The sequence below is a fragment of the Microcebus murinus genome, chromosome 4, assembly GCF_040939455.1.
Source record: "Microcebus murinus isolate Inina chromosome 4, M.murinus_Inina_mat1.0, whole genome shotgun sequence".
Classification (NCBI taxonomy): domain Eukaryota; kingdom Metazoa; phylum Chordata; class Mammalia; order Primates; family Cheirogaleidae; genus Microcebus; species Microcebus murinus.
In genome coordinates, this window is record NC_134107.1 from 45,023,384 (window position 1) to 45,038,891 (window position 15,508).

General features: G+C 50.1%; 1 protein-coding gene across 5 annotated transcripts in view; it reads left to right on the top strand.

Moving 5' to 3' along the window:
- Window positions 1–12,010: 12,010 nt before the first annotated feature.
- ABCC8 (ATP binding cassette subfamily C member 8) overlaps window positions 12,011–15,508 on the top strand; it is a 76,404-nt gene continuing 72,906 nt past the window's right edge. For all 5 annotated transcript variants that reach the window (XM_012780661.3, XM_012780663.3, XM_012780664.3 and 2 more), the window contains exons 1-2: window positions 12,011–12,224; window positions 13,435–13,576. In XM_012780661.3, coding sequence (XP_012636115.2) covers window positions 12,077–12,224; window positions 13,435–13,576 — 290 coding nt within the window. In that variant the 5' untranslated portion in view covers window positions 12,011–12,076. The remainder of the gene's footprint in view (window positions 12,225–13,434; window positions 13,577–15,508) is intronic.

Here is a 15,508-nt window from a genome sequence, read left to right on the forward strand (position 1 = left end):
GCTGATTTCACTTAGCATAATGTCCTCAAAGCTCACCCATGTTGTAGCACATGTCAGGATTCCCTCCGTTTTTAAGGCGAAATAATATTCCATTTGTATATCTGCTACATTTTGTTTAAGCAGTCCATCTTCCAAGGGACACTGGGGTTGCTTCTACCTTTTGGCTATTTGTGAATAATGGTGCTATGAACGTGGGTGTAGAAATATCTCTTCAAGAACCTGTTTCAATTATTTTGGGTATATACCCAGAAGTGGAATTGCTGGGTACATTTTACTGCCTTTTGGGAACAGAACCATTAACTAGATAGATAGCTACAGATCTAATTCTCATGCTATTTGAAGGGCAAACTGCTTCTAGGGAAAGTGAAAGCAACAATTTTTATGTCATACCTATTTCGCAGTCTCAGGAGGCTAGGGCTTTTTACAGGAGCACTGAGGAATTCAAGGAAGTGTTATTTTTCCACAGTCCGTGTGTGTACAGAAAGTGTATTGGTCACAGGTGGCAGACAACCACAGGTTCTCAGCAAGCAGAGAAGGCAGCCACCTCGGAGCAAGCTGAGCTTCTCACTCTGCCTGCATGTGGCACAGCTGGCCACCCCGGCCACAGACTCTTCATTGGTCAAGGGTGATCCGGCCAATGTCAGGCCTCATGCTCACCTGGCAGGCACCATGGAGCAACCTCCTGTCTGATGTGGCTCCAATCCCTCAACACAGCCCAACAGCCACCCACCAGGCAGCCACCTCGGGCTTGCAGCTCCTAACTCAGAGTCCATGAATGGATTTAGGAAATGCTTCGGGAAAAGCTCCTCCAACCTTGTTTCTCCCCAGCTCTCACACCACAACAATCAACACAGGACACATCTATGGCCAAATGTGGGGGTTTCCCCCATGTACCAAGCAGCAGATACCTGCTGGGCGTTCTCTCATTCAATTCTGACACTACCCTGAGATGGCATCAGGTCCATCTCAGGTCCCACAGTTTGAGGGCTCAGTTCCCAAGACTGACCCCTCCTTCCCACAAGTGCAAATCTGGGCCTCTGGAACTTCTAACTGGCTTCAAGTTGGGGTTCCCATGACCCCCTTTTTGGGTTCGATTAATTTGCTAGAGATGCTCACAGAACTTGGGGAAACATCTACTTATGTTTACCAGTTTATTACAAAGCATATTTTAAAGGATACGAATAAACAACCAGATGAAGAAATACATAGGGTGAGGTCTGGAAGGGTCCCAAGTGCAGGAGCTTCTGTCCCTGGGGAATTGGAGTGAGCCACCTTACCAGCACATGGATGAGTTCTTGTTCACCTTCCCATCTGCCCCCACATGTTCAGCACTCTGAAAGCTTCCCAAACCCTATCCTTGGGGCCTGTTATGGAGACTTCATTGGTTTTCCGTGATTGAAGCATGGCAACCCTGTCGCAATGTGGTTGTACAAAAAGAGTATGATCCAAACTCAGCAGGGTCTGTCTGTTCAGATTCGTTTTGCTCTCTCTGTGCAGCATTCCTTCCTATTGAGTATGGGGCAGGACCCATATGAGGGTCTTACAACCCACAGTCAGATTAGAGTCCTGCAGTGGGCAAGTGAAAGGAGGGCAGGAGAAGGTCAGAGAGAGAGATCCTGTTTCCTAAGGCCTGCCTCTGAGGCCTAAAGCATCCCAACTTTATGACAAAAGACTGTAATAAGGGTTATGGGAGTTATGACCCAGGAACCATGGATGAAAACATATATATATGTGTATATATATATATATTTGTGTGTGTGTGTGTGTGTATATATATATGACTGTGTGTGTGTGTATTATATATATATATATATATAATACACACACACACACACATAGTCATAATATCACAGGGAGGGTTTACAAATCCAAGCATTTGGATCCCCTTTTGGAGAAGGAGTCCAAAGCTTTTATCAGATTTTTAAGTGTCTCTGACTCAAACGAGGTTAAATCTACTCTCATAAAAGGGTAATGATTAAAACAAATAAAAACCTTAGTAGTGAGGTGTTTAGAACTACCCAAAGACTAAACAGTGAGCTCCTTAGGTGCACGCCCTGGATTAGCCACTCTATCTCCAGCAGTCAGTAGGATGCCTAACCCACAGTAGAGGTGCTCAATAAATATGTGGCAAAAAATGAATAAAGATCGCTTGAGGCTAGGAGTTCAAAACCAGCCTGGATAAGATTGTGAGACCCTGTCTCTACAAAAACATTTTTAAAAATCAGCCAGGCATGGTGGTGTGTGCCTATAGTCCCAGCTACTTGGGTGGCTGAGCCAAGCAGTCTCTTGAGCCCAGGAGTTGGAGGTTGCAATGAGCTGTGATTGTACGGCTGCACTCCAGCCCAGGCGACAGGGCAAGACTCTGTCTCAAAAAAATAAAATAAAATAAAAAATAAATGAATGAAGAATAGTCTCTCAAAAACAAAGAAAATGCATCTTTAATAATGTAAGTCAATGAAAAAGCAAAATGCAATTTGCAGACATCAATGTTTCACTTAGATATCTAAGCACACAGCTGTTATGTCCATAGGTAAACATTATCGCTGATTGAGTCATTCATTCATTCATCCACTCATTCATTCATCCAGTTAACACATTTTTTTTAGATTATTTAACTCTGTGCTGGAACCAAAGCTACATAGACTCAGTCTCAGCTCTGAAGCAGCTCCCAGCCCAGTGCGGCAGACAGACCCATACATGAATCATCACAATGCTGGGTGGTACTACACAGTACCAGGGGACCTGGGGAGGGACCTTTAAGTCTAAGCCAGCCTGCCCTGTGGAGAAAGGGGGAGCATCCAGGAAAGTGACATTTGAGCCCACTGTGGAAAGCTGAGAAGGAGGCTGTCGGATGGAACCAGAGGGAACAGCGCAGCCTCTGGGAAGCCCTGTATTTAGCTTCCATTGCTGGGTGCCGGGCACACATAACAGGTGCTTCCTAAATGTGATTTGTCACATGAACAGTGGCAGCCACCTGTAGGGACAGAACCTATGGGGGACGTCCTTAGCTGGAAATCCCAGAGCCCTAGCAATCCAGCCTCCTGCACCCCCTTGTTTTCCATGACTCCCCTCAGCGCACCTCTTCCTGGCAGGACTCATTAGCTCACTCGCTGCATCTGGAAAATCTTACCTCACCCTCCCCTTTCACTCTGGTATTCCCTTTCCCAGCCAGACTGTCTTCCATCACCTGTACAGACTGGGCCAACCCTCAAGGCCACCTTTCACTCTAAAGCTTCCATCATGTTACCTCTCCATGCCCAGTCAACTTTTTTTTTTTTTTAGTAAATATATGTTTACCTTGTTTCCCCAGCCAGACTGTAAGCCCTGGAGGGCAGGGACTGTTACTATTCCTCATCAGGTGACAACATGGTAGAGAGCAATGGTTCTCAAACTTCAGCTCTGGTCACACTCACCTGGAGAACTTGTTAAAACAGACTTTTGGACTCCACCCCCGGAGTTTCAGAGTTAGTAGATTTGGAGCTGACCTGAGAATTTGCATTTCTAACAAATTCCCAGGTAATGCTGCTAGTTCAGGGACCCTGTTTTTCAAACCACTGGTTCCAGACCCAGCTGAATCTGGCTTCCAGTCTAGGCTCTGAATCTTACTAGGCTGTGTGAGCTCGAGCAAGACCCTCAGCCTCTCTGGGCCTCAGTTTCCTAAGTACACAATAATATTCTGTGGGGCTGCAGAGAAACCCAGCTGGCACACAGCAGGTGCTTAATAAATGCCCATTACCAACTGCTTCAGTTACAGATCCGAGCATGGACTGGCTGAGCCAAGTTATTTCCCCAATTAGGGGAGGAAGCACCACCTCAGCACCCACTTTCCCCAACCCTTCCCACTAGGGGGCTGGCATCTGGGACAGCAGAGGAATTTTGTGTGTCTCTGGCTCCCGTGGAAAAGGTGTTGCTTCTCTCCAGACCACTGGGCTCACTCTTAACAACAGAACTTCGCCAGGCTCTGTCCTCTGCCCAGGCCCCAGAGCACTCACATCATTAAATAATTATCTTCTCAAAGACACACTGGCTATTAAAAAAAAAAAAAACTTAAAATTTAATATATTTACCAACTTGAATTCTTATTGTACATATTTTAGCTAAAAATAGATTTTGGCTCTACATGGGACAAGGCACCTCAGCAATGTTTCCTGAGAGCAGGTAAATGGTAGGTACTAGCTGTGAGTCTGCCTCTGTCTCTATCTCTCTCACCCCCAACTCTCTCCCATGCTCCCTCCCTCCTTCTCAGGTTTCTGCTTACCTGAGTGGAGAGGCCCTTCTGTGACCAAGCACCAGAGAAGGGTCTTCCTTCTTCCTTCCCCTGCAGAATCAAGGTGCAGGCATGCCCACACTTACTTCCACTTCCACACCAAGTTTTCACCAGTGCACATGTGTCTTAGTCCATTCCAGAAGCTATAGCAAAAATACCATAATCTGGATGGATTATAAACAACAGAAATTTATTTCTCACAGTTCTGGAGGCTGAGAAGTCCAAGATCAAGGCGCCTGTAGATTCAGTGTCTGGTGAGGGCTTCCTTCCTCATAGACACGGTGGGAGAGGCAAATGAGCTCTCTGGGGTCTCTTTTATGAAGGCACTAATTCCATTCATGAGGGCTCTGCCATCATGAACTCATTATCTCCCAAAGGCCCCACCTCCTAATACTATCACCTTGGGGGTTAATATCTGGGGGAACATAAACATTCAGCCCATTGCAACAGAGAAGTCAGCTATGTACACTGTGTACAGGCACACACTCCGCTGGCCAGGGCTGAATGAGAACAGGAGCTTGTTCTGCAGATACTGCCTCTGGAGAAGTCCCTCCACCCACCCTCTTCCAAATGGATGGCTCCCACTCCCCTTTCAGCCTTCCTCATTTACCCCATCCCTGCCCTACATCTCAGATGGATGCCCCTCGTGGGAACCTGGACTCTGCCACCTACTTTGCTGGGTGGCCTTGGACAACTGAATTTTCCTCTCTGCCTTATCCTCACCTGTATAATGACGATCATACCACCTGCCTTAAAGAGAGATGAGGATCCAACCAGGCAATGCGATAAATGACTTGGCACTAGGTAGAAACTCAATCAACTACAAAAAAATCAGTGTCTTGGGATTTTAGGCAAGAAGCCCTCAGCTGATCGGACAGTGGAAAAGCTTGCCTTGAGTGTCTCCTATGTGCCAGGCTTTCTCACACACCTGATCCACGAGGGAGCGGTTTTCTTCTTGTTTTACAGCCCAGGCTCAGGAAGGTTGACTCGCTCAAGGTCACACAGCAGGTTGGGGTGGAGCTGGTCGCCTGAACTTCCCCTAGCACAGAGTGTGGGTCCAGGCAGGCTCTGCTCAGGTGATGGGAACTGAGATGCCCCTGGGGAGAGGGGAGGAAGGTGACAAGGAAGGGAGGTTATTAAGCAGTGCCCCACTTCGCCTGGCCTCAGCCCCAGCTCTGGCCAGGCCTCACAGCTGAGGCCACGCCGTGTCTGCCAGAGGCACCTGTCGGGGTCCAGGCTGTGCCAGAGAGAGGCGTCCTCCTTGGCTTAGCCCTGCTGGAGATTTTGCTGCAGTGTGGCCTCGGGCAGGGAGAGGGCTCAGCCAGTGCACCTTGTGGGATTCCACAGTGCTGGGCCAGGCCGTGAGCTGTCCCTGTGCAGCTCACACACGTCAGTCCCTTCTGTCACGGATGGCAGCTATCTCTGAAGCAAACGCTGCAGGGTCATTTGTGTGCCTGCTTCACCCATGGGGCCAGGGCCCGGTCAGCAGGGCTCCCGCATACTCGAATCCTCCCATCTGGCCGCCTGACTGATGCCAGCAACAGGACTAGGCCTTTCCTTTGGTTTCTAACACAGAGAAAAGGCAAAATGTACAGATAAAATGGTTTCTCTAAAGGTCTGTTCTTTGGGACTTCTCCTCCCTCCTGAGGAGCCAACGTCTCAGAGGCAGAAGAGTCCTCAGGCCTCCAGGGTCCCGTTGGGAAGTGGGAAACAGCGCAGGCTTTGAAGCTGGACCGAGCTGGGTTTGGATTCTTTCTTTCCCCATTCCCAGCTGTGCAACCTGGGAAAGCAACGTAAACCTCCCTGAGCCTCAGTTCTCTCTGACAGTTGTAACTACCAGGCAGGTCATTACATTATGTGTGAAATTTAAAACACATAAAGTAGTTGGCATATAGTAAGCACTCAACAAGAGTTGGTGAAACAAAAAGGAGAACAGCTCCTGCCCCACACCCCTAGGATCCTGTCTAGGGAGAGAGCAGGCTTGGGGACAGTCGGCAGCTGGGGCAGGGAGGCTTGGGAAAGCCCACGTGGGAAGGCAAGCTGCAGGCAGCGCTGACCTGCTCTGGGGAGCAAGGCCAGGTCTTTATAAAGAGGCCGTGTGGAAGGAAGGAAGGGGAGGTGTGAGGCAGCACACACGGGAGAAGACCATTGCGGCTACAGGAGAAACGGGAAATTTTACTAGGTTTCTGCTGTAGATGGTGAATTACACCTTTCCACCTCTCTGTAAAGAGTTCAGTAGAGTCTTCATTTTTTTCATCAATGGACCAGGGGTTGGATCTTTTAGAAGATGCAGTGAGAGGCTAAGTTTAACCTTAAGTTGCCTCAAGGGTGTACAGCAACCAGGCCACGCATGGGAGTTGCCCTTCTGGGTTATGTACTGTAGTGAGGGTGAGCTTGGACCAAATCGTAAACAGGCAAGAACAAGAACCTAATTTAATTTGTTAATCAAGCCCCCATCCCACCAGGCTGTCAGAAACATTTATCTTGGCCTTCTCGGAGTTCCTTCCCCACCTTCCCAGTTAGGTGGTGCCAAGATTCTGGGGAGGGTCCATCTCGTTCCTGCCTCATACCCCCACATTCAAGTATAGCCGAGAGTCCCCTGCCTCTGTCAGTCTGGTGGCCCTGCCCTGAGGCAAGGGAAACTTTCTTCAAAACAGCCTTTACATGGGTACACAGCCTGTCCCCTCTGGGTGGCTGTCCCCCCACCACCACCACTACAATAGGCAGGCAAGCTGGGCACTGGCTCCCTCTCTCCAGAACTCTCTCTTCTTCCCTCCTGGCATGGGGCAGGAAAGAGATGAGGAGATCACTTCTCCCTACCAGGTTCCTGCTAGGACATTTCATCAATACCTCCATCCTCCCTTTTCCTGGTTCTATAGTCTCCTAAGTTCCCCTGTGGACATAGGCTTTGAAACATCTGTGTCCAGCTGCATAGTCACCTGTTTGAATGGGAGGGAAAGGAGACATCTTTCCAAGTCAGTACAGGTAGCCCTGCTTTATTCTCTGCACCGTTACACAGTGTTCCATAGAATGGGTAATACACGATTTTTATTTTTGTTTGTTTTTAAGCAGCCCACTATTGATTGGGGTTGCTGAAAGGGTTCATTTCTTAAGATATCACCCCACTACATTATGTCACCATTATCATTGTGATGACCCCCTCTGCCATGGTCATGGGCACACCCAGGCCGCCAGATAGAGGTGGGACATTAAGGCCTGAACAATATCAGAGCTAGAAGGGCATCTTTCAAACCTGTGCACCAGCCCTTTACCTGCATGCTGCTCAAGGCCACGCCCACCCAGCAGGCCAATGAGTGTGAGAATCCAGTCCCCAAACTCCAGCCCAGGTTTTCCATTTTGCTGGGAGGATGGCTGGGAATTCTCAGAAGGGGGTACCCTTGCTCAGAGGAAGCTCCTGGCATCTGACCTTCTTCCGCCTCCCAGCAAGAGAAGCAAGAGGGTGTTGTCAGAGGTGGGGAAGCACCAGAGACCCAGCGGCCCCCACAGAGACACATAAACTCTACCACAGACATAAATGATTTCATGTGCCACACGCGGCTCTGCATCCGTGTCTTGGACAGCTTTCCACGTCAGCGTGCAGAACCCTCCTGTATTCTCTGTGCTTGCGCCACAATGTCCCACAGCGTGGACATTACCATGTTTTTGTTTGTTTGGGTTTTGCTTCTTTCTTTCTTTTAACCAGCCTTCTATTGAAGAGCATTTTACAGGATTACAGCCCCCACTACAGAGGAAGTCCTCTCATGCCGCCTTGTGCACCTGACTCTGCACTTTCAAAGTAACCCACGTGGATGGCAGCGTGGTGGGTGTCCTCTCCATAGAGCCAGGTGCAGGGAAAGGAGGAATTTCTCCATGGTCACGCAGTCAGTTTGTGTTAGAGATGGCAAACCCTGGTCTCCAGGACTCCAGACCTAATGCTCTCTTAGTTCCAGATGATGTTCCCTTAGTAGTTCTTTAAGCTTGGGTCCAGCTTGGGCTGGACTGGACTTTTTGTTTATTTTAAATGGCCCAGAAGAGTCAAGTGTGTGGGTTGTACCAGCCACTGTGAGACCAGAAAGAGATCACTAAAAAAACCCTCATTGATTGAGGGGCTGCCATGTGTCACCCAGGGGATGAAGTAGCTTGGACATCTCCCCAGCTTACAAAGCACATTTTCACACGCATGATCTCATTTTAATCTTGGGGTTAGGGGTCTGTATTATTATCTTTTCCTTTTAGAAATGAGGAAACTGAAGTGCAAAATGGTGACTTCCCCCAAATCACACAACCAGTAGTCGTGGAGTCCAGACTGGTAACCTCGTGCTTTAAAAATAAATACATCATTACTACTAAAAAGAAAGATAGCATTGCTGAAAGTGTGAACAATTAAAATCGTAACTACAAAAGCAAAATAAAAACATTGCAGAAAGTATAAAAAAAATTTGAACCCAAACAAAAAACCGAAAGAAAAAAATCTTGTTGGGTGACCATAGACATGTCATCTCATCTCTTTGAACCTCAGTTGTCTCATTTTAAAGAAAGGGAATGATGATAACAACTGCAGCAATGGTAGTTAACACATACTGAGCACTATCCTAACCCATTTCCAAGTCTGAGCTTCATCTGCAGGCTTGCACTTACATATGAGAGGACTTTAAAAAGTTCATGGAGGGCTGGGATACAGTGGCTCACAACTATAATCCTAGCATTTTGGGAGGCTGAGGCAAGAGAATGACTTAAGGTCAGAGGTTTGAGACCAGCCTGAGCAAGAGTGAGACCCCATCTCTACTAAACATTAGCTGGATATGGTGGCACTCATCTGTAGTCCCAGCTGCTCAGGAGGCTGAGGCAGGAGGATCACTTGAGCTCAGGAGTTAGAGGTTGCTGTGAGCTATGATGATGCCACTGCACTCTAGCTGGGGTGACAGAGTGAGACTCTATCTCAAAAAAAAAACATCATGGAAAAATGTAATTTAAATATAAAAAATAAAAATGTAAACTTTATTTCTCAACATAAGCTCCATCAAGTTCCAGACATTTTTGTAAGAGATGATACCAGCCATCCTAAAGATCTGAGGGCCCTGAAATTTAACCGTGTCAATGTAGTCTTTTTTAGATAATTAACTGAAGAAAAATGGGTGCCCTTTATAGATTTTTGAAGAAATCTAGGGGAAAAAATAAGTCAGAAGGAGCCAAAGAAAAACTGTAAGGTGGATGGATGCCGAATGATTTCCCACTGAAACGCCCCCAAATTGCCCTTGCTGAAAGGAATGGGCAGGAGCACTGGCATGGTGGAGAAGGGCTCTCTGGTGAAGCTTTCCCAGGAGTTTTCCTGCTGAAGCTTCAGCTGACTTTCTCAAAATAATCTTACATTATATAATAAGCAGATGTCATCCTTCTTTGTCCCTCCAGAAAATCAACAGCCAAACGCCTTGAGCATCCCCAAAAACTGTAGCCATGACCTTGCTTTTGCTTTGACTGGACCATCTCCACCTCTCGGTAGCCACTGCTTTGATTGTGCTCTGTCTTCAGGATCATGCTGGCAAAGCCATGCTTCATGTCCTGCTACAATTCTTTGAAGAAATACTTCAGGATCTTGGCCCCACCTGTTTAAAATTTCCACGGGAAACTCTGCTCTTGTTTAAAGATGATCTGGATACAACAGTTTTGACTCTCATCAAGTAGAAATTTTGCTCAACTTTAATTGATTTTGCTGTTAATTGTCAATCCTCTTCAATTAGGGCACAAACAAGATTAATTTTTTCCTTGAAATTGTTGTAGATACGGAGCGGCAAAAAAAGAAATAAAAGAAAAGAAAAGACATTAATGTGGATAGTCTGCCACTGTGAGTTCATCTTCATTGTCTCATCCCCTCTTAAAATGAGTTATCCATTTGTAAACTGTTGATTTCTTTGGGGTGTTGTCCCCATAAACTTTTCATAAAGCATCAGTGATTTCACCATTCTTCCACTGGAGCTTCACCATAAATTTGACGTTTGTTCTTGCTTCAATTTTAGCAGAGTTCATATTGTTCTGATAGGGGCTCTTTTCAAACTGATGTTTTATCCTTCCTAGTGCCTCAAACTAGATCCTATTCAGACATGTTATAACAAGTTAGTATGAGTTTATTTTGGTGCAAAAAAAATTGAAATCCATGCATAGTTTTTTCATAATATGAATTTTCCACGAAGACCTACTTAATATGGCTATAATCATAAAAAGCAAAATTTTGTTTCCTGTTTTTCACCTGACACTACCTCCTCAACTTTTTCTACTTGGCTACATGGACTCAGCTATCACCATTCCAGCTACTACATTTTCCCAGGTTAATTAACTCCTGTCCCCGGTCCTGGACATTTATTGCCACCAAGTCTTCACTATTTTGGCCCATGCTGCAAGAAACATCTTTCAGCTTTAGAGAGATTCCCGAAAGTCGGAGACTGTCTGAGGCCTTTGGACCCTAAGCTCCTGCTCTCTTCAGGCCTGTCACCCACCCCCACGTGTGCGCTGCCTCACATCCTGGGCAGAGCAAGGCCTTGCCTGCCAGCATGCCGGCTAGGGCCTCAGAGCAGCCTGCCCACAGGCTCAGGGAAGCTTGCCGTGTGAGGGGAAAGCTCAAGGGGTCCCCCTTTTGTAATCCCCTGACCTTTCCTGAGAACATGTGCATTTATGCTTCATAATCTAACTCAGAAAGTTCTTAAATCTAACCTATAAATCCTATTTTCTGTTCTTTCTACATATGATATAAACTTTTTTTGGGCCACAGCCCTGTGAAAATCTCTCCAGAAAGTGTAGGAAGGCATAACATTGTCTTTACAATCTCACAGGGTCCTTGAACCTGTTATGCCTGCCCCAGGTCGGGTTAAGAATTTCAGTCCTTCTCCACTGCCTCGAATCCTTCTGGCCGGATATTAAGACATTTCCAAAGCACCTCTTTCTCCGCCTGGGGCTGGCACCTGTTCTATCCACCGGCCTGCCAGTCGCTGTAAGGTTGTGCTGTATTAGAGGCATGAGTGAAGGAGGCGGGGTGAGGATGAGGACATCGGAGGAGCTGGGTTCAAGCCACGCTTCCTGCTTGCTGCAGTGAGACCTTGGGTCAGTCGTGTAACTAACTTCCCTTCGGCTCCCTCGGAACTTCGGTTTGTCGTCAGAGAAATGGAAGAGATTATAACCTGCACTTAGCAGCAGTGTTGGGAGATCCCTCGTGTGAAAGTGCTGGATAGGCTGCAAAGTAGTACCTAGGAGTTCCCAGCGCGTGTGACCACTTTTGAAAATTTCCAATCGCCTCCTAAGGTAGCCAGCTTCACCCCTTTTCTCATCCATACGGGGTGGGGACTCCCGCCGCTCTACTGCCACAGGTACCCTCCGATCTCACCACATCCATGCACACCATGCCCAGGTGAGCTCACACTGGGGACCCCGAACCCGCTCATCCGGGCCCACGCGGACACTCTTCGGAGCCCCCCACCCTGCCACCCAGACTCGAGCGTGCCCACCACCCCACCAGCCCTCCCTTCCTCCCCCAGCGCACGCGCGCAGCGACCCCAGCACACATCTGGGGTATGCGCTGCCACGTCTGGAAGGCGGGCCCAGGTGCGGCCGGGCTGGTCGGGTTCCCCGCCGCCCCCGGGCCCCGCAGGTGGCTGAGCAGGGCAGGGGGGGGGAGAGGGAGCGCCGGCGGGGCGGGGCGGGCCCGCGGGGGGGCCGCGGGGACCTGACGGCCGGGCAGGGCGGCGGAGCTGCGAGGGACAGAGGCGCTGGAGGCGCGCGGAGCCAGCCGGAGCCCTCGCCCGCGCCCGCGCCCGCGCCGCCATGCCCCTGGCCTTCTGCGGCAGCGACAACCACTCGGCTGCCTACCGGGTGGACCAGGGCGTCCTCAACAACGTCTGCTTCGTGGACGCGCTCAACGTGGTGCCGCATGTCTTCCTGCTCTTCATCACCTTCCCCATCCTCTTCATCGGTGAGCGCGCGCCGCGAACGGCGGAGGAGGGGAGGGCAGCGGGCAGGGAGGAGGGGGAGGCGCTGCGCCCCGCACAGCCCCGCGGCCCCTCCCAGCCCCGCAGCCGCCGCTCGCCTCCGCCCGGGGTCCCTGGCCCTGTGTTCCGCCCTCCCGACCCCGCACTCCCACACTCGCTCATCCCTTCACTCTCCCTGGTGACCCCCAGCCCGCACCAAACACGGCGGACGTTCCCGACCCAGGGGGATCCCCAAGTTTTGCCTCCGCGGGGCCAGAGCTGGGATGGAGAAAGGGGAAAGCGGAGCTCTCCGCACGCGCTGGAAGGTCAGGAACGGGTGGGGTGCACCCTCCGTGGCGCAGCGGAGGGAGCCGGGCCACCCCTCCCCCAGGGCACCCTTCCTGTGAGCCGCAGCCGGCCGGGGAGGAGGGCAGCCTGCGCTTCGGAGGCCGGGATTTAGCCACACGGTGGTCAGTAGTCTTTGGTCAGTAGTCAGGGTCCCCGCGCCCTGGAGGAGGAGAGGCAAGAGCTGGGGGCTTGGATCCCCTTACCCCGCCACGCCACCCTGGCGAGTGTCTCCGGAGCACAACTTCGCAGGCTCTGTGCGAAGTTGCAAAGCTGCGACCCCAGCGCCCTAGCTTGCAAAGTTGGGTGCCGCTGTCGGGACAGTCGTGCGTGCCTGTCCACTTGGTTCCCCTTCATCCCTCTCCAAGACCTTGAATCTCCCAGGCCAGTCAGCTCTGTCCCCTCATCTGGTGACTCCTGGCTCCCAAAATGCGTTCATTCGCGTTAAGAAAAGAGCAAATCTTAAAACTCATATATAGCTTTCCGAAAGAAAGGAAAGATTGTTGCAAAATTAAATTAAAAAGAGGTTGCTGCAGAGGCAGACTTGCCAGTTATTGACAAACAATTAGACAGAACTAGGAAGAAAACATATGTACATGCTCATATGTACATCAAGAAATCAACAAAGAGCAGCGTTTACAGTTTTCTTCTCCACCAAATGGTTTATTTACCTGGTGACTTGGCACAGGAGAGAGGTCAGCATATAAAATGGAGACCCTCAGAGGTCCAGCCCTGGGAATCCTCATGCACAAATGTATAAATGTATGCTGTCCTCACCCACGCTGTGGGCCCAGCCCAAGCACCACCTGGGGTCCATGCACCGTCCTCCAGGTGGGCCAGGCTTCCGCCTCTGACAGTGTCTCCCTGCAGGGTGGGGCAGTCAGAGCTCCAAGGTGCACATCCACCACAGCACATGGCTGCACTTCCCTGGGCACAACCTGCGCTGGATCCTGACCTTCATGCTGCTCTTTGTCCTGGTGTGTGAGATCGCAGAGGGCATTCTGTCTGATGGGTGAGTGACTGTCTGAGGACTCAGGAGCTGGATCTTCCCTGGGGGGCTTCCTGAAAGGCCCAGGGAGACCCCAGCTCACCTGCATTCCATGAGCTCAGCCGGCAAATTGCTAAGAAACCCAGCAACTCTTTACTCAATGTTTCCTGTGCGCAGGCTCTCTGAGCCAGGCACCAGACACGAGTGAGGCCTGGGTCCTGCCCTCAGTCCAGGAGGGTGGTGAAATAATGCTGGAGGGTATTATAATGCCCCAACTCCAGGGATGAGGCAAGGCCTCTTCTACAAGCTATCAGAGTTACCTTCCTAGGGAAAAAATTTTTTTTGCATGTCACTCACTCTTGCTTAAGACCTTTCCTTGGTTCTCAACTGTTTACAAGATGTGGTCCCAGATCCTCAGCCTGGCATACAAGGTCCTCCTGGTCAACCCCACCTGCCTCTGGCCTCATTCCTAGAGGCCTTCTCCCCATGCCCACCTTTCCTCTGGGCCTCACACCTCTGCTCCAGCGCAGATCATACTGTGTGTTAAGGTTTATACCTATTTGCAAAACTGTCTTCAGAGTCAGAAAGGCCTCGGAGTTAGAATCTGGGTCTTAGTCTGTGCTCACAGTGCAAGGCACATGACAAAGCTCCACGAACACTGAGTCCTTAGGAGAATGAGTGAAATCATGTTACAAGTAAGTACTCTGGGAGGAGAGAGGAAGGCAGAGTTGGACAAGCTCCTTGGTGGAGGGGGCTTTGGAGCTGAGTCTGGAAGGATGACTGGGGTTCTGCCAGGCAGAGGAGTAAGAAGAGGGAGGCCCGCATGCAAGGGAGGAGGAACAAAGGCACCAAGAAGAAAAGTGGGCAGGGGTGGGAGCAGTGCAGCCTGCTGGAGCGTTAAACATGGACAGGGGAACGATGGAGGCTGAGGCTTGGAAACCAGGCTGGGGCATCTGGGGAGGGCTTTGAACCCCACACTGTATGTTTGGGTTGGATTTGGCCAGAAGTTTGGAACAGAAGAGGAATGTCATCAACACAGCACTTTTAGGTGAGAACCCGAGGGGGTGTCCAGGGCAGGGAGATGCTGGAGGCAGGAATAGCACTTAGGAGGTGATTGCATTAGTCTGGGTGAGAGATAACTGCAGCCGCAAATGGTGTCAGCAGTGGGGGACAGAAGAAGAGACAGAGCAGCTTCTCACTAAGGAAAAACTGAAGAATCAGCAAGGCTAGAAACTGCCGGGGTGGGGTGGAGAAGGGGAGGGACGTTTGGCTTGAGTATTTGAGGTCCAGCCCCTTTGAACAGGGATCAAACTATGCTCAGACTCCACTCCTGCTAGCCCTGCCTGGCTCTTGCAGCTGGACAGCAGGGCAGTGACATTCCTCATCCATCCCCAACCCACACCCTCCCACCACTAGTGTCCCTGCACGTTGGCTTTTGCAGTGATCCCTGTGATAACTGCTTGCCTTGAGGCTAGCATCTCCTCCTCATTAACCAGTCCCCAGAGGAGCAAGAAGACCAGAGGGCATACTGCTACATCACTGGCAGGTGACAAGCCTGCTTCCCACTGCCATCCCCAACATCCCTTCCACAGCAGCACAAATGCCACAGAGGGGAGGGATGCCCTCAGACCAGTAATGCTCACCAGGTTTTAATTAGCCAGGGTGACAGAGGAAAACACCCTGCCCACAGAGGAAGAAGACCTGGGGCTTCAGCTAGTGCTTCTGCTGTGTACCAACTCTGGCACCTTAGACAGGTCATTCAGCCTTTCTCGGCCTCGCTTTCTCTGCCTGTGAAATCAGCATCACAGCCCCTGGTTTGCCTGCTTCACAGGGCTATGGAAGATGAAATTTGAGCACGGACAAGGTGCAGTGCCCGGAGTGGCAGAGCCCTGGGCAGATGGTGTGTTCCCAGAACATGGGAAAGTGGAATGAATTGGTCCGGGGACTCTCTCCTGC